This window comes from Adiantum capillus-veneris, chromosome 20, assembly GCF_014529385.1.
Source record: "Adiantum capillus-veneris isolate H3 chromosome 20, ASM1452938v2, whole genome shotgun sequence".
Taxonomy (NCBI): Eukaryota; Viridiplantae; Streptophyta; class Polypodiopsida; order Polypodiales; family Pteridaceae; genus Adiantum; species Adiantum capillus-veneris.
Window position 1 is genome coordinate 114,492,067 of NC_140950.1, and position 26,163 is coordinate 114,518,229.

The 26,163-nt window shown below is 42.3% G+C and overlaps 1 protein-coding gene across 1 annotated transcript in view; it reads left to right on the plus strand.

Moving 5' to 3' along the window:
- Positions 1–1,074: 1,074 nt before the first annotated feature.
- Positions 1,075–26,163, plus strand: part of LOC147433125 (SMAD/FHA domain-containing protein) — a 102,599-nt gene continuing 77,510 nt past the window's right edge. Inside the window, exon 1 of the mRNA XM_086492808.1 lies at positions 1,075–1,435. Within this exon, the coding sequence (XP_086348934.1) occupies positions 1,171–1,435 (265 nt within the window). The 5' untranslated portion in view covers positions 1,075–1,170. The remainder of the gene's footprint in view (positions 1,436–26,163) is intronic.

Here is a 26,163-nt window from a genome sequence, read left to right on the forward strand (position 1 = left end):
TAGTTATCAAAAGTGCCACACCAAGCATATAGCAGTGGGGTGAGGTCTTGATGAGGATCTTGATTGATGGCCACCTTGCATGAGCCACGCTAAGGAGCCGAGGCCCAAACTTAAGTTCAAACCTGGTGCCCATCCCACTTCATCAGCCTTCTTAAAGGGACATGAGATGAGATTCCCCATGTGTACTCTGCGACACATGCTTCACTAGGACTTTAGCAAGAGGCTAGGGGGCTCGCACATAAGTTCAAGCCTCTTTTCTCACATGTAAGTATTTGCCACCCTAGTGGACTATTTATGCAAGTGCCACACCAAACACACAACCTTTGGCATGAGGTCATAACTGATGCTCGAGTTGCACTGAAAGATTTCCCAAAGTGGTATAGCCATCTAGAGCCCAAAACCTTAAGGTGATGAAGGCCTATGGTGTATCCATTTTGAGTTTCTTACACGTTGGCAACATTGATCCATCATCCCCTCCTTGCTTGCCACTTTGCTAGCCAAGGAGTCTTACAACTTACAAATGCCAAGGCACTTTGCCAATAAAGTGCAAGGCATAATGCCTACCTCTAATTTTTGTAGAAAACCATGCAAGAATTCTAGCGGAAGACAATTCTTGAGAGTTCACCCATCCCAATACTATCATCATACATGTGCGCTTAATTAAAAGATCTAGCCATCTTGACTCTTGATATGTTTCACCTTGGACACACAACCTAAGTGGTGAATCCATACTTATGGGTCACTAATTAACTTGTATCTTTGCACTTTTGCAGCTATTAATTGTTTCGGTTATATATTCATATAGGTATCCAACATATTTGGGCATGTTCGTTGAATGTTGAGGAGTTGTGTATCTTACGCTTTACACACGTTTTCACATATGCAATGTTATCAGCCATGCTGTTGGGGTAGACCTTTAGCTTACAAAGAACAATCCCTAAAAAGCCAAGCATGCACCATGTCCACAATTGCTCCCAAGGGTTCCATGCTAGGCCAACAGCAGCATCAGCAACAATTACTCCTCTTGGAAAAAGTTGGACTAGCCTATATGTAACAAAAATGAGATCGCCATTTTAGCCGAGAGCCCTTGGCAATCCAAAGCTAAGGAGATTACTCCAAGTGGACTGACTATAGAGAAAGAGACGTTGATTCTGAGTAGCAGCAGCAGCAATGCAAGCCCTCTCTATGTCCTACGCTCCAGTTGCAGCTTTTGTAGTGCAACCAGCATCCCATGGCTGCGGAAGCTCTCCTGATGGAGTGTCCACATCTACCCTTGCCCTCGCAAGGCCTTCTGCTCTTCGTCTTCGCAGGACTCTGCCTTCGTCTAAGCAGTTAAACCCCATCAATGCTGTCTCTTACCGCAGTGCGTGTACGCTCCATGTCTTTGCAGCAGATGCTTCTATCAAGACAGAGAGATGGGTTCTCCAACCGATTGGTACGCTTGCTTCTCCACTCATTTTGATCATTTATTCAGCATTACCTTGCAGACAGACTAAATCCCTTCATTCAGTATACATTTGAGGGAAACACGTATAAAAAGAAGGAAATCAAAGCTTAGGATCCTTGAAACTGTTGAATTTTTTAGCAATACGTTGGGGTCACAATAAGATTCTTCTGAGCTCTTGGTTGTGGCAAGTAAACAAGTTTTATCTCACTCAGACCTTTGAACCATCTTGATGCAAAACATTTGTTAGAGATGACTGATTGATGAAACATTGTGTCTGAATTGGGATCATGCTGGTCAGACTCCATACAATTATATAACTGTATATTTTGCAGCACAGCTGTTGGGTGTACGTTAAAGCCTGTAAGATTTCATCATTCTTCTTGTCTTGACCTTGCAAGTTCTTTTGCTCTGGCATGGCAGGTTTGCTAGATAATGTTAGTTATTATGTTCAATAAGAGAAAAGACAAGAGTCAACAATTAAGCACCAACTTCAAATTGGAATATGATGATGGGAAGGTCTGCATAGGTTACAAAAGCAAGTTAGAGACAATAATCAGCTGTATATTTATTATTGATGATGCAGTTACGCAATATAAGTTTGTTGTAGGGAGAGGGTGCCCTAATTGAGGTATGAGTTGTGAGATTGAATAAAACCTGCCCTTTTTAAATGGGCAAGTGTGTGTAAGGTGCATAGCTTCTACAATTTAATTCCTCAGTCTAAGCCATTTTTGGGCTTTTATGTTTTCTGCACCAGTTACACATTTTTGCCCTACCTCAACCTAAGATTCTTTAAATAGAATGCTTAGGGTCTTGTAGTCATAGAGATTGTGTATTGAGAGCATCATTTGTAGAGCACTTGTGTTCTCTCTCTCTCTTGACAAAGACAGCCAAATTCTGAAAGTGCTCGAAACCGAAATCTATGAGTACCTATGCTTAGCTTATGTCACTACGATTCTAACGACTACTTGCAGGCAGAAAACAGACATCGTTTGATATACTTACGGCCATGAGTAGGGAGTAGCTCGTAGATGCGCGAGTGTGTATGCTTCGTTCCGCGAGGAATGCTTGGTGTTGTCGCATAGCTCTTGCCGAGGCTAGCGCGATGGTGCAGTTGGATCTACAATGTGATGAACGAGCGGGGAGTAGCGCCAGGATGAAGCTCACGCTCTCTCTCTTCCTCTCTCACACACAGTTGACGGCAGCTTAAAACTTATGATTATGATAAAGCCTGCAAACAGGAGACCAGATCGGATCATCGAGGACGGGGCTCAGGGGGAGTGGCAGTTCTATTTAGGGAGGAGTTGTAGCCACTTATACATATAGCACGCAAGGATGAACAGGCTAGGTACATGTGGGTGAGGCTCAGGGTAGATACCTCTACGTTGCTATTTGTTACTTTCCTCCTAGTAAGTCAGTATATGCATCACCTAAAGGACAATTCCCCTTTGCTATTTTGGATAATGACATATGGGAGTTTTCCAAGGATGGTGACATTATCATACTAGGGGATTTCAATATTAGGACTGCCTTCCACCAGACAATATGTTATGATACTTCCGAGGAGATGCTTAGGGAGCTGGACGTCACAGAGATGGGTCTATCCAGACTATCACAAGATGAGGAATACATTGAATATGGCAGACACCTTATAGATATGGGAACCGCACATAGATTGGTCATTGTGAATGGCTTACAAAGATTTTCGACAGCTGGAGGTTTTACTTGCTCTCCACACCGACATGGTGCCAGCACAGTGGATTATGTTATGGCCGAGCTAGGTCTCAATCCATTCTTTCAAGATTTCATGGTGGGTACTAGGCCAGTTGGAGTAGCAGTTGATCATGCTATCTTGTCTTTCACCCTGACCTTTCAGTTCAGCACAGCTCCATTAGGAAAGGTCCCCACATACACTCGGTATACCTTCATCAGGGAGACGGATTCTGTGTATATGGATGAGATATACAGGCAGCTATGCACCCAAGAGCTGGGACGGCCACTAGATGAACTCACTTAGATACTGACAGAGACGCTCCATGATGCAGCATCACAGGCATATCCATACAACCAGCCCACATGGAGACGATCTGGGAGCATGTCCCATAATAGTTGGTATAATGAGGAGTGTAGAGAGACGAGGATCAAATTACAGAGGGAAGTGCTCATGGGTATTATCACACATAGACAGTCACGGATTATTGTTCGCCGCCTAGTGCAATGAAAGAAAAGGGCTTATCTATCTCAGCTAGAGCGGGATCTGTATCAGTTATTTATAAGTAAGGACTTAGGCGAAGCATGGAGGCTATTCCACGAGCACTCCCCACCACTAGCGGTCACCCTCCACTGAGACATGGGGGGAATATGCCACATCTCTCTACACCGCATCAGGGCAACCACCTCTGCCGGACCCACTAGAGACATGCCCGGAGACATGTTCTTTCTTTACTGCCGAGTGGGTAAGGAAAGCCATTGACAGGATGAAGACAAGGAGAGTACATGATCATGATGGTCTGGTAGCAGAGCACTTCATCCATGCAAGGGATATGCTTGCAGAGCTCCTAGCTATGATGTTTAATCGAGCCATGTATGAAGGCTTCCCGGAGACTTGAAGTATGTCTATGATTGTGCCTATTTTCAAGTCAGGAGATCCCATGATTCTCGCGAATTATCGCACCATCATGGTTGGTCACACATTAGCTAGGTTATATGCATCCGTTCTTGAGCAGGAGCTGAGTAGATGGGCAAAGCGAGAGGGCATAAGAGCACCGGGGTAAGCAGGTTTTAGGAGAGGTTTCTCCACTCTTGACCAGATTCTGACACTCAGAGCTATTATTGAGGAGGGTAGACACCATGGCAAGAGGATTTATTGTAGCTTTGTGGATTTCCGCAAAGCTTTTGACACAGTGCCGAGAGCCAGACTTATACGCAAACTACAAGACATGGGTGTGTCTACAGAGCTGATATGGGGTATTTTGACTCTATATAGGACAGTGATGGGGTGGGTACGCACCACTGAGGGAATGTCTGACATGGTCCACTCCACTATTGGAGTAAAGCAGGGATGTCCCCTATCCCCGACTCTTTTTTGGAATGTATGTGGATGAGTTTTCGGACCATGTAGAGCGTCAGTGTAACATTTAATGGCCTAGTAACTTGTGTCTAGTGGAAAATAGCATGAACATAGTGAGCATTACATTAGAATAGATTCCTAATCAGAATAACAAGAGTGTTTGGGTGGAGAGAGCAACAAAAAGCATAACACCTAGTTAGATAGCATGAACAATACTTCAAAAGAGAGAAATTAAGCAATTGACAACAGTTGAGGACCGGATTTGCATGGAGCCGGTCCCCCCTCCAAAAGGCTTTGTCTTATGGTTTCTCCCATCAAGAGAGACATTTCACAATACAATTCTTTGTGTTCCTTCAATACTAGCTAGTGCAATGAAGATGGAAACTGCAAGCACTAAGCAAAACACTTATCAAACACAACATCAATTCCCTCACGGTCTCAGACCCAAGACCTCACACACCTTCGAAGATGGTGAGAGCTAGCGGGGTATGAGAGTAGATTGAGAGGAAGGAGTAGTGTTACGAGAAAGATGTACATCTCCTCACGTAATCACTCATATTAGCATAGCTTAGCTTAGTAATTAGCATGGTAGAGGAGATGAGCATGCATTGAAGCTTGGCTCTTGGTTGGATTTGCATCACAAAGCCAAGAGTTGTTGGCGTAGGCCTCCCTTCTCACAAGCTTGGAGTAGGTGATAAGCTTTCCATTAAATCTTGAGAAGGAGAGAGAGAGTCTTCTTACTCCACACAGACTAGTGTGAGTGTGTATGCAATAATGCCTTTGAAAAATTAGCCCCCTCTCTCTCTTGGTCGACCCCTCTTGCTATTTGCCCATGCTCACAAAATATTGATCCATGCCAGGCTTAGCCAATGAAATTTAAGCAGCATAAGTGATAGACTTTTGACGTGTGTCCCCCTTTCCCCTTTTGTGAGAGCTTTAGGTAACTAACTAATGCAACTAAACTCTCATTGGACCCCTTTGTCTCTTGGCCAATAGGAATCAGGCAAGCCATTGGGCTGCTGAATGCTCATTGGACCCCTTGGGAGACTGTCCAATAGTCTTGTAGAGAGCTTAATTCTTATTGTCTTTTTTATTAAGTGTTTTTAAATTAATTAAACTAGATTTACTCTAGCCTAATTCTCATTGGTCCACCTCCAAGGCCATCCAATAGGATTTGAGTACACCTTGTGGGCATCTGGGCTAGGGAGCTGACATGTGTCCCTCATTCCCTTTGTGTAAAGGGAGCTTGTGTGTGTGTGTGTGTGTCTCTCTCTCTCTCATCTCCTACAACTAGTGCTCGCCCCCTCCTATGTAGGATGCATGAAGACTTTTTGGGACACTCACAAAGCATCCAATTTCCCTAATGTTTGACCTTTGGACACATCCTTTGAATTTTGGAACCTTAACATTTTGGAAGTCTTAATGGGCTGAACCTTAGGGTCTTTTAAGCCCATTATTGTACATTGCTCTTTTGCAGATGGCCCCCCCTTTGGATCCCTATTTTCCCTCCTTTGGATCCCTACTGTGGCCGGTCTGTCAGCTTAACCAATATTCTAGCTTTTTCTCCCCTGGCACTCCCCATATTAAATGATTAGTTTAACATGAGAAAATCATTTAGGAGAATTAGATATTAGTTATTATGACATTAGTCCAGGTTCAACATTTTTTTTAAGTCACTTATAATAAAAGTGGGAAAACCCAAAACTCACTTATTGAGTTTTCCCAAAAAACGTGAGCTCTCTCTCTCTCTCTCTCTCTCTCTCTTTCTCTCTGCTTCGATCCCTAGCGCTTCCTCTCTGTTGCACTTCGCCTCCTGCTTCTTGCCCCACTCCTGCACTACATTGCGACGTGCACCTACCGGTACCTTCTGCTTTGCGCTTTCAATTGGTATAAGAGCCCTAGGGTTTCAAAACAGCTCTGCGCAGTTTGCTGGACAGCGAGTTAAAATTGCTCTCCCGCGATCAATTTCGCTTCCATCGCGAAGCCCCTTGCTTCCGAAGTTGAAAAGGTCACCAAAACAGCCCATAACAGCTCCAAACAGGCTGTTTTCAGGTCAAAACAGGTGATTTACAGGTTATAACAGGTCAAAACAGCCATACGCAGGTGTACCAAAGTTGTGGGATCACATGTATTGATGTTTGTCGCGACAAATTGAGTGAAAAGCTGAGTACAGGTGCTTGAAATTGCACTTTTCAGCTGAAATTTCAGATTTGGAAAGTTTCATGTAAAGAAATTGTGGTCTATCGTATGCAAAGTCTTGTGGTTGCTCCTATTTGCTGAAATTTTCAGCCTATTGCATCTCTCTTGTATACAAACTTGTGGTTGAATTAAAATGGCTTCTTCCTCTTCCACATCTGACACTAAAAGTTTGATGGAAATCAAACGGTTCAATGGTCAAGGCTTTGACCTCTGACAAGAACGTATGCAAGGTATCCTTTTCTTAAAGGATTGTGAAGATGCATTGGAAGAGAATAAGCCGCCAGGTTTGTTTGACGAAGAGTGGGCCAGGTTGAATAAGAAGGCTATGACCTACATCAAAATGGCTATCAATGATGACATTTTGGCAGACATCAAGCGTTTGGACTCTGCTTATGCAATATGGCAAAAGCTAAAGTCCAATTATGAAAACACTACACTTGTGAACCAGATGCATTTGATGCGAAAGTTGGTGAATATGCAGCTTGATGACTCGAAGTCAGCTTATGAGCATTTGAGTGCTTTTACAGGTGTGTTGAGTCAGTTGCAGGTCAATGGGCTTCAACAATTTGATGATAAGCTGAAAGCTTTTTTCTTGCTTGTGACATTGCCAGATACTTGGGAAACTTTGGTTGTCTCTTTGAGCAACAGTCTCACCCTCACGTATGACGGTGTGGGAGGGTTTATTCTCAATGAAGAGATTAGACACATGTCTAGTGGGGAAGGTGGCAGTTCTGCCTACTATGCAAGAGGTAGAAATCAAAAGCGTGATGCGGGCAACATAACTCAAAATAGAAGTAAGAGTAAGACAAAGGATAAGGATGTCACTTGTTATCAATGTGGCAAAAAGGGTCACAAGAAACCCGATTACAGGTATTTCAAGAAAGAGCAGGAAAGGAAGAAGGAAATGCAAGATAAGAAGAAGAAAGATGAGAAGAAAGGGGAAAAATCAGCAGGTGATTCCTCCAGGGATGTTGAGAATGCAAATGTATCCTCTAGTGTGGTCATTGAGGAGTTGTTAGACGTTGAGGAAATCTTGGTTGCGGCTTCATGCCCCTTAAATTTGGTGATAGCCAATGCAGAAGACATGCTTATCTCGAAGAAAGATGTCATTGAATGCATTGCTCAGTGCGAATGGCATTGCTCAGTGCTAATGATGGCCTATCCCAATCATGGATAGTGGATTCTGGTGCTTCATTCCATGTGACTCCATCTTTGGAGTGTTTTGCTACATATGTTGCAGGCAATTATGGCAAGGTGTACCTTGGTTATAATTTTGCTTGCAATATTGAGGGAATGGGTATTATGCGTTTGGCTCTTAACAATGGTCAAGAGCTTGTGTTGAATGATGTCAGGTTTGTACCAGGCATTAAGAAAAGATTGCTATCTGTTGGCCAGTTAGATGCACATGGTTATACTACCATCTTTGCTGGGGGTTCATGGAAGTTGCTTAAGGGCTCTATGCTTGTTGCAAAAGGATCTAAAAGAGGTACTTTGTATTATCTTCGATGCAAGGCTTTGCGTGGCAAGTTTCTTGCTGTTGCTGAAGTTGCTTCACACATGGAATTGTGGCATAAGAGACTTGGCCATATGAGCCAAAAGAGTATTGATGCGCTTTTCTCTCTGAAGAGAGTTGATGTAAAAGGCAAAAACTTAGATTTTTGTAACGATTGTCTTTATGGAAAGCAAAAGAAATCTTCTTATTACTCTGGTGTCTCTCGCAAAGCTAATCCTCTTGATCTTATTCACTCAGATGTATGCACTATGCCTGTTAAGTCTTATGGTGGTGCATTGTATTTTGTTACATTCATTGATGACTGTACTAGGAAAGGATGGGTACTTTGTTGAAAAGTAAGAGTGAGACTTTTAATGCTTTTAAGAAGTTTCATGCTTTTGTCACTACGCAAAAGAGTACTAAGCTTAAATGTCTCAGATCTGATAATGGAGGAGAGTATGTATCTGTTGAATTTCAGAGTTTTTGTGATGAAAATGGGATTAAAAGGGAGTTGACAGCCCCTTATAATCCGTCTTCTAATGGTGTGGCTGAGAGGATAATCGTACTTTATGCGAGAGAGTGCATTGCATGCTGTCCACCGCTAATGTTTCCCAAGAGTTTTGGGGGGAGGTATTGAAATCTGCAGTTCATATTTGCAATTGCTCTCCTAATGGTACGCTGAAAAATGACATTCCAGAGGAGGTTTGGTCTGGCAAACCTGCCTCTTATGATCATTTGAGAGTATTTGGCTGCGAAGCTTTTGTTCATGTACGCAATTACTTGAGAACAAAGCTTGATATGAAGTCCATTAAAGGAGTCTTCCTAGGTTATGGGGAAGAAGGTGAAATGGGCTATAGAGTGTGGTTACCACAGTTTAGAAATGTAATACGTAGCCGAGATGTAGTGTTCAATGAGGCAAAATTGTTTAAGAATGCTACAAAATCTGATGCTGATAAGAAAACAATTAGATTTCAGCCTTCTGTGCCACCCATTGATGTTGAAAAAGAGCCTCATGATGTATTACCGCAAGCTGAAATTGATAATCAGCCGATTAACCTTGAGCCATAAGAGGTAGGACATGATTTTGATGCTCCTAATGAGGATGGACAGCCACTTGAATTGGCTGAAAATGATTTTCAGCAGCATGATAGAGCTGAAAATGAGGTGTCTTATGATGTAGAACCGTTGCGTGAGAATGTAGATCATTGGGTATGCAGGTCAACTCGTTTGAGAAGGCAACTGCAGAGATTTAACCTCTCTTTGGATCATGTAATGTTGACAGATGAGGGTGAACCTCTGACATATAAAGAGACCAAATCATGTGAGTCAAGCAGTAAGTGTGGGAGCTTGCGATGCAGGAGGAAATGAAATCCTTGTATGCAAATGATACTTGGGATCTTGTGCCATTGCCTAAAGGGAGAAAGGCCCTTCCTAACAAATGGGTATACAAGATTAAGATAGTGGATGAAAAACCCAAGTACAAAGCAAGATTGGCTGCAAAAGGATATGCACAGGGAGAAAGGCTCTTCCTAACAAATGGGTATACAAGATTAAGATAGTGGATGAAAAACCCAAGTACAAAGCAAGATTGGTTGCAAAAGCATATGCACAGAAAGAAGGAATTGATTTTCAAGAATCTTTTCTCCTGTTGTAAAGCTTACAACTTTACGTGTCCTTTTTGCTCTCGTTGCGGTGCTTGATTTGGAATTGAATCAAATGGATGTAAAGACAACGTTTTTGCATGGTGACACTGAAGAGGACATATACATGAAACAACCTGAAGGTTTTGTAGTTCCTACACGTGAGGAACTTATATGCAAACTGAAAAGGGCTCTGTATGGTTTGAGACAATCATCACGACAGCGGTATAAGAAGTTTGACACTTTTATGCTGTCTCAAGGCTTTAAACGCAGCCGTGCAGATCATTGTTTGTATACGAAAAGGGATGAAGATGGTAATCCCGTCATACTTGTTCTCTATGTTGATGACATGCTGCTTGCCGGGAAACATAAGACTAGTCTTGATGCTCTGAAACGTAAGCTAAATTCAGCATTTGCTATGAAGGATTTGGGTGATGCAGAGCATATTTTCCGCATGCGTATTAAAAGAGATAGAAAGCTGAAATTGCTGTTTTTATCTCAAGAAAGGTACATTGCAAAAGTACTTGACAGATGTAATATGGCTGATGCTAAGTCTCTTGGGGTACCTTTATCACCATACACTGAGCTTAGCAAAACAGATTGCCCAAAGGATGAGGTGGCATTGAAAGCATGAAGGGAATCCCTTATGCATTTGGTTCTCTTATGTATGCTATGGTTGCCACTCGTCCCGACATTGCTTATGCAGTGGGCGATACATGTCGAATCCTGGCAAAGCGCATTGGAAAGCTGTCAAATGCATTCTGAGATATTTGAAAGGTACACAATCAAAGTGTCTCTGTTATGGCAAAAGTGACTTAAAGTTGCAGGGATATTGTGATGCAGACATGGCAGGTGACATGGATACCAGGAAATCTACCAGTGGATATGTATTTGCCATTGCTGGTGGTGCAGTCTCTTGGTGTTCTAGGTTACAGAAAATTGTGGCATTGAGTACTACTGAGGCTGAATATATTTCAGCCACACAGGCTTCAAAAGAGGCCATTTGGTTGGGCAGACTTGCAAAAGAACTTGGCATGCTTGCTCATACACCCGTGTTGGGTTGTGATAGTGAGAGTGCTGTCTATTTAGCCAAAAATGCCATGTTTCATGCGCGTACAAACACATAGATGTGTGGTAACTTCATACGGTATTGGAGGATTGTCTAAGATCCATACACAGGATAACCCTGCAGATGTTCTCACCAAGAGTCTTGCTAAGGCTCAACATAGCAGGGCAGCTTGCTGTTCACACCAATTTTGCACATAGAGATGCATAGATTTGAAGTTTTTGGTCTTCAGAACTTTTTTGTCTGCAAAAAATGCATATAATTTTTTAGGTTTGAAAGTATCCCTTTTGGAGTTTTGGTTTGGGAGATACAATATGTTTCTCGCAAAGTATTGATATGGTAGCTCGCAGTCAGTTTGGTGTAAAGTTGTGGAAGCTTGCTTGTTTGGTGGTGTATCTACACTTTAAAATTGTTGTTTTGAAGAATAATTTGGTGAATGGGGAAGCTCTTTTTCTCAAGTGCATTGGTTGGTGGGTGTCATCACTCCATGCCAGGGCAGGTGCTTCAAAGTTTCCATGGTGGTCTTTTGGGTGGGTGTGCTTGTAAATTCCCAAGGGATCACTTACCTTTGTGGTGTTATGGGAGTTTTTTTGATATAGCTTGTGGTGTGTCTTGATTGCTATTGGGAGACATTGCTATAAAGGTGTCCCTTGATCTTGTTTTCCCAGCAGTATTTTGGTGCCTGCCATGGAGGAATCACTTCAATTTACTTCAATTTATAGGTTTTTGAAGACATGGCATTTAGTTTTCCAAATTTTGATGAATAAGAATATGGAAGTGAAAAAGGTTTTATTGAGAAAATGGAGTTTTCTTGCCTTCTTACTAACAAGCAAGATCTAACGTTGGTGCTACAAATCTTCTACTTTTGTTTGAAGGGAGATGCTATGGAAGGCTAAAAAAGGAGTTGCAATTAGCCCAAAACCCTCAAGTTATGACCTATAAAATAGTAAGGCATGCTTTTCTTACACACTTTCAACATGTGAAAGACCCATAAATGATATGGCACCCCATTCAAAGCTTAGTACATGGTGAAAGCTAGACCATAGAAAACTTTGTGAAGGCATTCATTGCATTATGGACATAGTGGTGTACATATTTGGGAGCTAAAATTCCTCCAGCCATGTTAAAGAAGGACAGGTTTCTTGCAAGCTAGAGAAGAGGCCTATGCTTGAAGCTAGAGCTAAGGCAACCAAAGACCTTTGAAGAGGCGATTGAAATTGCAAAGCATAAAGAGTAGAAGGCAAAGTGTCTTAATTAACTTGGAATCAATGTGGAGCCAAAGGTTGAAGTGAAAGCTATAGAGAAACCAAGGGTCCTCATCAAGGAGCCGAGTTATGATCAAAACTTTCTCAAGATGTACAATGTTAGCGAGTTCGCCGCGACGGACGATGGAGCACAGCGAGAACACAGACCAACAAACTGTCAATCCGAGGACGTAGCTGACCCGATTAGGGCATGGAGGCAATCTCTGGGTTGTCAACCCTGAGCTAGACACAAACAACACTCTACAGTCACTAATCCTACCACAACACTACCATAAAGAAAAGAAACAAACAACGCATCCTACGAAACACTACAAGCTCGAAACAGTCTCAAATCATATGAGAATGACTCGAAATCGGAGGGCAAGACTCACAAGGACATATCCTATATGGCCAAACACCTAAACTCTAAAAACCATAACTGTAAGACCTCTTATCGCTGTCGCGATAGACTCAAAATAGCAATTTCCAAAGTGTCCGGAACTGATCTACAAAGACATCAACACGAAGAGCTTCTCGCGCTGATTCTAACGACTACTTGATCATTCAGATCGGATGTCGTTTGAGGTACTTACGACCAAATATAGCTCGTAGCAGGCGGGCTCGCGATGTGGTCCTCGGCTTGCATTGCTTGCGTTGACGTGGAGAGCTCCTCGATGCTAACACGCTCCTACTCTCATATCTGTAATGTGATTAGTGTGGGCGACGGTATGTGTGCGTGAAGCTCACTACTATGTGTTGCAGAACCCACGACTGTATATTATTTGAGATAACGTAATGTGTTTTTTACAAAGCCTTAGGTTTTAGCTTATATACCAAGCCTTCAAACCTAATGTCCGGTCAAATGACCTGAATTGTCCTTAGGCTTCTACAGAGCTTAATTACAAGAAACTAAGTTGGCTTTACTCATTATACAAGCATCTGCGGCCAAAATACAAGTGCCGATTTAAAATATGAGGTTTCCGTAAACATTACAACAGTGGCCGTAATGGCTCAAAATAATAATAACGGGATATTCGATGACGTCCATGAACTCGTATCTTCATGTTGCAGCATCCATCTTCATCTTCATTATTTCATCACCATCTTCATGTGGAATCTTTACAGAACCTTTGAGGAATCTCAATGGAATCTTTGTGGAAACGTTGTTGAAAGGGCGTCCTTTCAACACTCTCCCCCTCCGAATTCTTGTCGTCCCCGACAAGACCCTATGTCTTTGTTGGCCTTGACGAGTTCTTAATGTCTTGGTGTTGGTTGAAGTTGTTGTGGCAGACTCTTCTGTAGTTGGTCGCTTTGCGTGATGTTAAAGCTGCCTTGAAGTTATACCTGTAGTGTATTTGAAGCCTGGAACTCTCCCCCTCCGATTGGTTGTTGTATCTTGAATTGCATGAGGTTGTATCGACTTGTTGGTGCAATAGGTCGTTGTCATTGTAGCTCTAGTTTGCTTTTCCTGTGGTTGTTATCTGGAAGTCGTACCTGTAAGTTGACTTGAAGCTTTGTCAAGCTGTTTTTTTGCCTCTTCCTTTTGACTTGTCAGTAGATTTGTAATTAGTAGTGTGGGGATATCGTTGGTCTTCTTGTTTTTGTTGTTATAAAAAATAAAAGAGTAAAAGTAAAATGTAGCGTATGTACAAAATGAAGGTCTTAGATACCTGGATAAGACTAAAGGGAAAAACCCAGTGGGAAAAAATGTCTTTAGTCATAATTAAATGCGAGGCTATATGTACTTAGGTTCTGATGTTATAGAGTTATGCTGAGTTAAAGTACATATGGCCATATGGCTACTAGTATGGGCTTGATATACATGGATAAGTGTTAGTAGCTTGAAGTCAGAGTCATTGTTGTTGAGTAAAGGCTTATAAAACCTGTTTCTGCTTGGTCATCGTCATTTGTTTGTGTAAGTGCATGGGTGGAATAAAAAAGAGTGTGTAATGCATATGTCCAATGATGGGACATCTATATGCGTGCACAGAGTTATGCATGTTAAACAAGATGCGGTGCGAGAGAAGAGTATTGATGGGTTCTTCATGGAGTTAGTGTAGCGAGCAAAACATATAGCATGAGTGCTTCAAAAGCTTTCACTACTCACAAGACGGGTTTTTGCTGTCGAGGTTTCTCCACTCTTCCTCACTGTGTCAAGTGCGTGAGTGTGTTTTTTTTTTTTTGGGACTACTACGCCTTCTCCACCTTATATATTATATGGACTTTGACTCTTATGCTCACCTCTTCCAGCATGAGCGACATGACTTTATGTATGCTTAACTCTCCAGCTTGAGCTTATACTTATTAGCTAGACTCATAGACCACATAAAAATATTAACTTGAAGCTTGGGTCTGACACTTCGCTCATTTAGTGGCTCAGCTGCCCGACTCTAGACTCTTATGCCATGTAAGTTTAATGGCGACTTGGACTTACCTGATCGCGGCCTGAAATCCAATTCCATATGCCTTTGATGTTTAGGCCTTTCTCGTTAGTTTCTGTTTGAGATGCCATGTTGTCCAATACATTGGCATATATCTGCTCTTCATTCCTTGGTAGCAAATTGTGGTCGCTTGATGAGACAGGTATTGATGTTGAAGCAATGGTTGATGAAGTCTTCTTCTTCCAGAAAGTGTTATTCAAAACTGTGACCTCAGCATTTACCGTTGCTTTCTTTTTGTTGTTAAGAGGCTGTAAAGGAGTTGTGTATCTTTCTTGTTGTCGAGCCTCAATCGTGGATTTTGGAACCCACATTGTTCTTGTGCCTTGTGTGATCTCCTTTGCCACTTGCCTTGTTTCTTCTTTGACTTGATGGTACCTTGTCTTTAATTTCCAAATATGGCTGTTACTTTTGTAAAAGCTTTGCTCTTGTAGTAATTGACAAGGGATCCATCTATAGGTTGTAGTACTCTTGGGTGTAGCGGGTGGCTGCTCTTCATTTCTTGATGTTTTTTGCTTTTCCTTGGTGATTCCTTGATAAGCTACTACCTTAGGTAACCAGATTTGAAAGTTACCCTCATAGAATCCTTGTGCTTCGAGTAACTTGACTGGAATGAATCTTTGGATTTGCTTGGAGGTGATCTTCACTTGACTTTGTTGGGTAGTCTGGTAGAATTCTGATTTCATTACCCAGACTTGTCGTATGGTTTGTCCAGTGGAAGACCTTCTCTTTTGCTTTTTGTACCTGTCCTTTCTCTTGGTTGAGTTATGTGATTGACGTTGACGGCTTTGTTGATTCCTGACTGAGTGGTTGGCATGGGATGGATATCGCCAGGCTGTTATCTTGGGCTTGTTGACTCAAACATCTGAATTTCCTTTCTTGTAGCCTTGTGCAATAATTGACTCGCTTGATGTGATCCATCCTGTTACCTTTGCTTGTTGAGGTTGTTCCTGTGATGTATCCAAATTGGATCATTAACTTTAATCTGTGCCTTGGATACTAGCACTTGGTTGACCTGTTTTGACTTTCTTTGGAGACTTTCGGGCGATGGAAACTTCGGTTGATAGACTTTTTGCTTGGGTTTCCATTGTTTTATTGATGGTTTGGCTTTTGATGTAGAGGCTTTGTCTTGCACTTGCATTGGCTGTGCTAGAGACTGTGGGCTTACTTTAGCTTTTCCTTTTTCAATAGCCAAGAATCTTTGAACTGTTGTAGGCTTGCTTGTCGTGATGACCATTGTTGAAGATTCAGGCTCGTCTTCAAAGACTTGTGCCCATGGCTTGGACAAAATCAAGTGTGTTCCCATTTGTCGAGAATCTACCACCAAGAATTTTTCTTTGACATTCTGTGAGTGTAGCTGGAGAGTAGCTTCTGCAATCCCCATACTTATAACATCTACTTCAGGTGAGAGATTTACCTTTATCTGAATATCATAAAGCTTTGGCTTACCTAGAAGTAACCACATGTCATATGACATGACATTAGTCGTGGAATTTGTATCAATTTCTGTCATAAAATTCATCTTGACTCCGTCTTGTGCACTTAGCAAAAAGTTGATCTTCTTTGGTACTAGATTGCCTGTGTTCTCTTGAGTGACTTGAGCAATCTTTGGCGTGGACTCCTTGTCGTCTTCTTTATTGTTTGTTCACACTTGTGAGTTCATCTGTGTGTTCTAGCTCCTGCTTGACCACCATTTCCTCTGATATGTCTTTTGGAGAGACAAAATCAGCATTTGGTTCTTGTAGAGTCATAGGCTCTTCTTCCTCGACTTCAGTTGTTGAAATGTCACCAATAGTGTCTGAACTTCCTGTCACTTGCTGCACCTCTTCTTTGATTGATTCCAAGTCTTCATATTGCTCGTTTGTAGGCGCTGGACCTGAAGCATCTTCTTTGGATCTTAGCCCTTCTTCCTGCAACTTTGCTTTGTTGACTTGCGGCTCCTCCTTTATACTATGCATTCGAGTTGGACAGTTTGTAATCAAGTGTGTTATCGCACACTGATCGCAAAGAGCACCTATTTCTATATGACCAGTATTCGGGCTAGGTATCTGGTTTTGTGTTATCCCCATAGCTGATAACCCTGTTTTGAACTCATACTCAGATTCGTCATCTGTCTCACCCATAACCCTTAGCATGTAGTAGGGGACTATGTCATACCCATTCTCATCGCAAAATTTTGTTGGTGTGGTCTCATTAACAGAGACATCCAAAGTAGCCAATATCTGAGTCCACTCTAGCGGTTCTAACGCCTCTTCCGGAAAAGGTTCTCTTATGTAAGCATCATCTTCTAAGACCCTCTCTAAGGAATTCTCATTTCTTCCAAAGTCACTACACTCCGATGCTCCGCACATCCAGATTTCTTTCTTTTTGCCCATCCACGGATGGTCTGTTGATCCACTTTGTGTTGCAGAATCAAAATCTTCCACGGGCGTTCTAGTTACATCTTGGTAACTATGATTTCTCATATTTACACGTGTTGTGGTTTCAGCATGTCTCAAGTATAGATAATCATAACCCCAATCTTGTACCATCTTGAGTTGCCTCATGAATGGTCTTCCAAGGATGATTTCATAGTTATTTTTCTTGCCAAAGTCAACTATGGCAAAAGTATGCGCATACTCTATACCACAAGAAGACACCACTATCGCTTCTAGCAATCCCATGGGTCTTTCCACATGCCCATCAGCTAACTTCAATTTTATTCTGGTTGTTCTAAAGGCGGGGGCTTACCCCATTTCTCCCAAATTCGTTTTGTTGCTATGGCAATTCTTGCTTCGCTGTCAAGTATAGCTTTCGTTTCAATCCCATTGTACTCGACAGGCAAAGTGGCATTACCATCTTCTCCTTCACAATACTCTCCTACTTTGTTCAGAGGAACCGGTCTTACATTTGATCTAGGCTTCTCGATCTCATCTAGCTCTTTTTCCAGGAACCTTAACGGGCTTTTGATCCCAATTTTTTCCAAGCATTTTCCTATATCCGTCCACATACTTGGCCTGATTTTCAAAAGTTCTGCCAATGTAATTGTGCACTTCACTGGCGTGGATAGCAAGTCAGTCAAAATTTTTGTGTCCAATTCTTTTGTCCCTCCTAGCCTCTGTGATGGAACTCTCACAATTTCAGACTTTGACTCAAAATCTCCCATGTACTGTGGCAAAGTTCTTAACGGTGCAGGTCCACTGTCTTCGGAGGCTATCGATCCTACGTCACCATGATATGACCTCGTATCAACACTCATTTGTGGTCTATCTAATGTGATTTCAGGAAATGGTGCTGGTCAAGCATTCTCTTCTCTTTTTTGGGCATCTCGAACAGCCTTCCATAACTCCTCTGGCCACTGCTCCTCAACTATAGGAACATAGGGTGAGAAATACCTCATTGATTCATCTGTTGTATTTTGGACTACCCTCGAGTCTTGCGACCTTGGCAGTGATTCTTCCCTATGATCCACTTCTTCTCTAGGCAATTCGTCTACTTTAATGCTCTCGTCTGTGCACTGGGGAGGTGGTTCTAGCAATGCTTGAGCAGTTTCAATGAGCTGCTTACACATTTCTAGCCTCTGCTTCTCTAGTTCAGGATAAGGATGGGTCATCCATCTTTGTTCTAAGGTCTGTCTATTCGCCAATCTAGCCTCATAAGCCTGTAAAATCGCGTCTAAAGGATCATTCACTTTGTCCACTAGGACAGATCCTCCTGAACTAGCACTCTTGGGTGCTTCAGCTGGTTTAAGGGTTTTAGCTTCCCTTTGCTATGTCTGTTGCTCTTGAGTTGTTTCCAACTCAGTTGTAACAGCCTTTTCTTCTCCTTTTTTCCTTTCTAGTCTCGCTTTCATTCTAGTTCTTCTTGCTCGTCTAGAGTTTCTACGGCTTTTGGAACTCTTACTAGTCTCTCCATCTGTAGGCTTCTGCTCTTGCACTTTTGCTTGTGCTCTTGTGACAAGGTTTATTGGAGCAACTTGCTACTTTCATCTTCTTGTTGTTTAAGCACCTGTTCTTTTGCAATTGTTTCTTGCTCTGTTGTTATTGTCGTCTCTCCTTTTGTTGCGGCTCGTTCTTTCTCTGATTTGCTGGTAGAAGGAAAGGTAACATGTGGTTGCATTTTACCTTTCTTTCTTGGATGCTTAGGACAATCCAAAATCATATGTGTGATTGCACACTCATTACAATATACATTTATCATGATATCATGGTGTGGACAATCCTTAATCAAGTGATCACTACTACCACATCTGTCACATGGACGTATTGGTTGTTGTGGCAATACTTGATATTGACCTTGAAGTGGCCTCTGATCTACCACATATCTTTCTGTTTGAAGCTCATGACTCTCATATGCATTTCTAGTAGCTATGGGTCTTTCACTTAAGAACACTTGTTCCACTACAGGATGATATCTAGGAGGTTGAGACATAACATGCTCAAACCCTGGTGGAGTCTTAGGTCTATAGTCAGGACAATGTTGCGTCGGATGGTCCCCTCCACATGTCATGCACCTTTGTCGTTGAGGAATTCTATAGGTTGGTACTCTGTCAGAGTGGTTGATGCGTTGCATCACATTCTCTATGATTTGCTCCTCAACATTTACTTGGTTTTGTCCTAGATTCCCTCTTTGATCCTCAAGATCAGCAGTTTTCTTTTTCTCACTCGCATCATTCATCTTCTTCTGACCATCTTCATAGAATTTGCAATTGTCAACTAGGTCAACTGCCGCTTTGGTCACCTCCTCTAAGGTTTGGTATCTTTTCACGTATAGGTCCTTTTGGAGATTCTCATTCATAAGTCCTCTGATGAAGCATAGGATCTGACGTTCTGGCGTGGGTAATTCTTGGGTAGGACATCTAGCAACATATTGCTTGAAAGGCAGTATTGCATGTCGCAATGTTTCTGTTTCGCCTTGTTTAAATTCCTGAATCTTAAGAAGGGTGTTATGTTTTATGCCCCTCTTGGTGAATTCTTGAACAAATTCATCCAACATTTTCTCAATGGTTGTGAACTCTCTCCGGTTCAATAGTTCAAACCATGCTTGTGCATTGTCCTCCAATGTAAGTCCAAAACCCTCATACTGCGTGTGGAAGTCCTCTACTCGTTTTGCTCGTAGGACTTACTTGAAAGCCGAGACATGGGCGTATGGGTCTCCTATGCCATTGTACTTTCTATTTACCCATTTTCTTAGTTGAGATGGTCTTATACTTTGGGGTGCAAAGTATGGAACCATACTCCTCTCTGGTATCGTTTCATCTCTCGTTATCGCTCTAGGAGGAAATCCAGGTGGTGGTCCCCTCTTTGGAATTCTCTTAGAGGTTCCTGTGTTTGGTGGATGTATCTGAGGTCCTTCATTGACCAAATATCCACTCATCTCTAATTTGGTTCGCGGATTTGTGCTTTCTACAGCTCTATATTCTCGTCCATACTTGTCAACAAATAAAGATGTCCATTGTCGGTCGACCTCGTATGTATAGACATATAAGAGCTTGTACTCTGTCAGCTCATCTGGGTAAGGCTCTAAGCAACTGTAAAGGTTGAATTGATTTCCATTAATATACCTATATAGTCCTTCACTTTCATGGTTATACGTCCAAACTCTCTCCACAAAATTGGTCTTTATGTATTGTAGGTTTGGAAGATCTATTCTGAGCCGGTGCTCATCTATCCTTGCAATCTATGTGCTTGTATAAGCTGAGTTTGAGTCTGATGTAGACATGACTTCTAGGCTTAATAGCTCTAGCTTGCTGTAGTAATACCTCTCTCAGTGTGTTCAAGTGTTTTGGTCAAGGAAAATCCAAAACTATGTCCAAAACCGTGAGCGTTATCTCACAATTCTCTCAAATTGTCGGTTTTAGACACCCCTGACTTCCGGATGCATTTTGAGGCCTTAAACAACGTTTTTTCAAAACTGACCAAAATGTATGCCTTTGGCAACCATTTTGGTCAATTTACTCTTAAGATCTGTAGTGCTGCTCTCAAGCTACGTTTGATAAAAAAAGTTTTGGAATCGGAGTCTGTATGTGAAAGTTATGACCAAAACAGTGAGATATGATTTGGAAAGTTGCTCTATCTGATGTTTTTGCAAGTGGTCAGTTTGAGCCCAAAATTGGTGTGTGCACTCCTTAGGCAATGATAAACCCAGTGGTATACTTGGTTTCAAAAAATTTTCTCAAAATTTTTTCCTGACTTTTCTATCACGATAGGCTCACCAAGTATCCCTTGCAGATATCCAAATGCACTCAAACTTTGTGTACAAGGTATAATGGGCCTTCTGAACCCAAATATGAAGTCAGATTTGAATTTTGATTTTTCTACAGCGAATTTTTGAGTTTATCGCGATAGACTCACCAGAGTGTTACTTGGATACAATTGTTCAACTGTTTTTACAAATTTGAGTTCCCCCTTCTCTTGAGATACTACTCACCAAGTTTCAACCTATTTGGAATACTTTTCCTTTGTAACTTGCATCAAACAACAGTTTCTTTTCTGATCTTATAAAGTAATCCTCTTAGATGCACTTACAATACTCCAAATTTACTCAAAATTTAACCATAGGCTCACAACAACATGTAGAACAAGGCTCTAAGGCCAGTTTTCAAAAATTTCAATTTTTGTGAAAAAGCCTCAGTCTGTCGCGATAGACTCAGTAGATTCTTCAAGTTTGAAAATTTTCCAGATTTCTCTTCACCACTGTATTCCCTATATGCTATGGACACCTTGCTCACCAACTTTCACTTGTTTTGGACTTTTTCTTAGGTCTCTTAACTCCAACTCTAGAATTCTGAGTCTATCTGATCACTAGAAAATAGACTTAGGATGACTTCCCAATGTCCAAAATCCACCAAATTTTGTGTGTAACCTCCTGAGAGGCTAAACAAGCTATGCTCCAGAGGGTTTTGAAAGTTTCAATTTCTTTGGCCCTGCTTTGAGTCTATCGCGATAGACTCAGCAAGTACCCCTTTTATTGGTCAAACTTGAACTTTGACTATACCACTGTGTTCCAACACCTCTCCTTAGTCCTCCTACCAATTTTCAATTGGTTTGGACTTTTACTTTGTCAGTTAGACCAGATCTGGTGTTTTCTACAAGCTGAATCCTCTCAAATGGTCTTAGACCCACTTTCTGATGTCCAAATGACTTCAAAATTTTTATGTGTCCTTGATAGCACCTTTCCAAGCTATGCCACAGAGGTTTTTGAAAAATTAAGTTTCTATCACTGGGTTCTTAGTCTATCGCGATAGACTCACCCAGTATGCTAAAATGACATTTTTTTCAAATTTTCTCTTCACAGATGTGTTCCCTACCCTCTGTAGATCATGTATACCAAGTTTCACAAGGTTTGGAAATTTGGTCAAGTCTGATTCAAAACACCAGACTTGAGGTTTAGTGGTCAAGTAAGTGTCCAAGTACACTCAACTTTTGGGAGCAGCCTTGTATTGATGTGTTTTACCTGTGGTATGAGGGGTTTTGCCTGTTTGTGAGTCTATCTCCAATTCACCAGTCTATCGCGATAGACTGAGTAGAGAGCCACTGGGAAGTGATTTTTTTTCTCTGTTTTTGGACAGTTTGGTTCCCAATGCCCTTAGAAGCTTATCCCCAAAGTTTCATTCAATTTGGACTTCTTTTCCTTTGGATTCAAGCATTTCACAGTTCACTTCCTTACACTTAGAAAAAGCAAATTCCCACTTAGATGCACAAGCACTGATGCAAATGCTTTGAAATTTCACATACAAGCTCTAGAGCATATGCAAAACAAGGTCTTGAGGTCAAATCTTTTTTTTTGTTGAAAATTGCAGATTTGGTTTCAGTTTTTTTTTTTTGGTGGTTTTTTTTAGAGTTTTTTTTTTTTTTGGATTGGACCAAATCTGTGTTTTCCCCCTACCTTAAGGTCTCCAATGCAAAAACAAGCACTCAAATCGGCTTTCAAACGACCATTTTAGAGCACTTTTACCTTAATTAACACAATTCCGCCTTTTGTGTTTTCAAGCACATTTTCATGTCAAAATTGCTCTAGATTAACATCAGATGTCCTACACTACCTAAAGTCCTAATTTGGATGGTTGAATGGTTGTTTTTGCTTTCTGGTAAGCAAATAGCCTCCTGCTTACCTTTTGCGTTTTTCTTTGCGTTTTTTTTTTTTCTCTTTCAAGTTCTTCACAACCATAAGTCACAACCAAACACACCAACCATAAAACCTAATTTAAACACACAACAAAATAATATAACCTCCACCTCAACCTCATGGTGGACCACCTCGGCGAGACGCAGGCTCCCTGGCTATCCCTCAGTCAAGAGATCCGCTCTCTGACTTCCCACTAAGAAGGCAAATGGTGACAACACTTTAGAAAACTCTAGAGAAACGCTATACTATCAAACACGAGTGATGCGGTCTACTCTAGTTTAGGCGCTTTGTCCCTGGCAACGGCGCCAATGTTAGCGGGTTCACCGCGACGGACGATGGAGCACAGCGAGAACACAGACCAACAAACTGTCAATTTGAGGACGTAGCTGACCCGACTAGGGCATGGAGGCAATCTCTGGGTTGTCAACCCTGAGCTAGACACAAACAACACTCAACAGTCACTAATCCTACCACAACACTACCATAAAGCAAAGAAATAGACAACGCATCCTACAAAACACTACAAGCTCGAAACAGTCTCAAATCATATGAGAATGACTCGAAATCGGAGGGCAAGACTCACAAGGACATATCCTATATGGCGAAACACCTAAACTCTAAAAACCATAACTGTAAGACCTCTTATCGTTGTCGCGATAGACTCAAAACAGCAATTTCCAAAATGTCCGGAACTGATCTACAAAGACATCAACACGAAGAGCTTCTCGCCCTGATTCTAATGACTACTTGATCATTCAGATCGGATGTCGTTTGAGGTACTTACGACCAAATATAGCTCGTAGAGCAGGCGGGCTCGCGATGTGGTCCTCGGCTTGCATTGCTTGCGTTGACGTGGAGAGCTCCTCAATGCTAACACGCTCCTACTCTCATATCTGCAATGTGATTAGTGTGCGCGACGGTGTGTGTGCGTGAAGCTCACTACTGTGTGCTGCAGAACCCACGACTATATTATTTGAGATAACGTAATGTGTTTTTTACAAAGCCTTAGGTTTTAGCTTATATACCAAGCCTTCAAACCTAATGTCCGACCAAATGACCTGAATTGTCCCTAGGCTTCTACAGAGCTTAATTACAAGAAACTGAGTTGGCTTTACTCATTATACAAGCATCTGCGGCCAAAATACAAGTGCCGATTTAAAATATGAGGTTCCCGTAAACATTACAAAAGTGGCCGTAATGGCTCAAAATAATAATAACGGGATATTCGATGACGTCCATGAACTCGTATCTTCATGTTGCAGCATCCATCTTCATCTTCATTACTTCATCACCATCTTCATGTGGAATCTTTACACAATCTTTGAGGAATCTTAATAGAATCTTTGTTGAAACGTTGTTGAAAGGGCGTCCTTTCAACAATGTGAATGCTTTTTGCAAAGAGAAGCAAGAGGCTGTAGGTCTTATGAAGAATCTCATTATACATATGATGGGAGGTGGATGAGGTCAAAGGTGTGGCTATGGCAGTGGCTATGGAAGCAATGAGGGATTTACAAGTGGTAGAGGAAGAGACATAGCTAGAAGAGGAGATCTATGTTTCAATGTTACAATTATGGTGAATAGGGTCATAATATCCCTCAATGTGACAAACCAAAGAGAATGGTTGGTGATATGTTTCCTTTTCTTTCACATAATTCTTCTCGAGCTCAAGATTATGGTATTGAGATCAAAGGGAAATCAGGACTTAGTGGTTTTACAACTAACAAGAAGGGCAAGGGAAAGGTGGTAAGAAGGACAAGAACAAGGATGATTTAGGAGCTATGGTCCCCTATGGTCATGACTGTAGGTAAGAGGGTTACAAGATATCATGACATGAGTGATACAAGTCTAAACCATAAAAGAGGAAAACATGTTGAAATAGGCACAAGTAAAGAGAAGAAGAAGAGAAAACCCAAGCAACATTACAATACATCCAATTTTCCTTTGGGGATAAGGACAGCCAAATTATAGTTTAAGGGCTGATTTGGTGAGAAGAAAGGATGATGTAACATTTGGACAACTCGTGGATATGTGTCCTAAGTTAAAGAGGCAATGGAAATATGTGGTCAATCCTATGAAGACGGAACCTACTAGGGGGTTTGTGAGAGTCGTATGTTTGAATGAGCTAGATGATATGTGGATGCATAGCATAAGAGGAAGTGCAATGAAGAGGCTAATATTGATGGAGGTGCACAAAAAAAGTGTTATCACTAAAGCTTGTATATCAAAGTTGGGACTCAACATGGTAAATAATTCCGTATAAATCTTGCAAACCAATCAAGGGTGAAGGGTTTGGGAGTTATAAAGGACTTGGAGGTGGATGTATTTGATGTTGAAGTTCTGTTCAATTGTCATGTTATGCTGGTGTATTCCCTCTCATCCTTGGAAGACCATGGTTATAGGCAACAAAAGATGTATATGATTGGGGGCATGGTACCATCACTCTCTACAATAGAAGGGGTGATAAGAAGAGGTTTGACATTGCTAACAAGAAATCTTTGGATGCTAATTTTTGATTCGCTGCTGCTGTCTCGGTCCCATCCCCTGCGTTGCCTCGCCCCCCCCCCCCGCGCGCTGCATCCCCCTCGCTCCAGCCCCGCCCTGCGTTGCTTCTGCGCCCTCTCCCCTCCGCTCTAGCCCTTCCGCTAGCTGCCTCCTTGCCTGCCCGCCCACCCTCAGCCCTCGCTGCCCCCCCTTGCACTGCCGTTGTCCCTGTCCGCCCGCCCTCAGCCCCTGCTGCCCCTCAATCCACTGCCCGCTGCCCTCCCCCGCTGCCCCCTCCCCCGCTCGCTGTGCTGCCTATTTCGCCCTTTCGTTTTCTTTTTCGCACGCCGGGATTTCTCCTGTCGAGTGGCTCTGCAGTGCTAGTTCTTTGACAGTGCCTGCCGGGGTCCCTTTGCAGAAGATCTACTCTACCCACTCTCTCCCCGCCACAGCAGTAGACACAGATGGAGGCTCAAACTCCGCCACAGAAGGACTCCACTGAAGCCCCTTCGCCCGACCCCGCTGAGCCCACTATTCGACTTGCTCTAACACCTACAGAGCAAGCGAGCCTAGCCGCTGAGGTAGAGCCCCTGCAGGCGACTTCTGTCATCTGCAAGATCCTCGGTACCAGACCCAGCAGAGGAGAGCTGTGTGATCTTCTCCAGGCCTGCCTTCTCGCAGAGGTGGGCAAGATCTTGGACGTTCAAATCCTCGGACGAGGCTACTATCAGATCGAGTTCGAGACCCCCGAGATGGCGTCCAAGGTCATCGCCATGAGTCCATTGACCATCCGAGCAGCTCGAGCCCACTTCCGACAGTGGAGACATGGTTTTGACCCTGCTTCGGATGTTCTGGTAGATGAGGCAGACATCCCCATCTACGTCTGCTTTCCTGGTTTACGGAGGGAGTACCTACCACTTTTGTCCTGGAGACACCTTGCACGGTAGCCTCAGTAGCTGCCAAGGCGGCCGGCATTCCCTCAG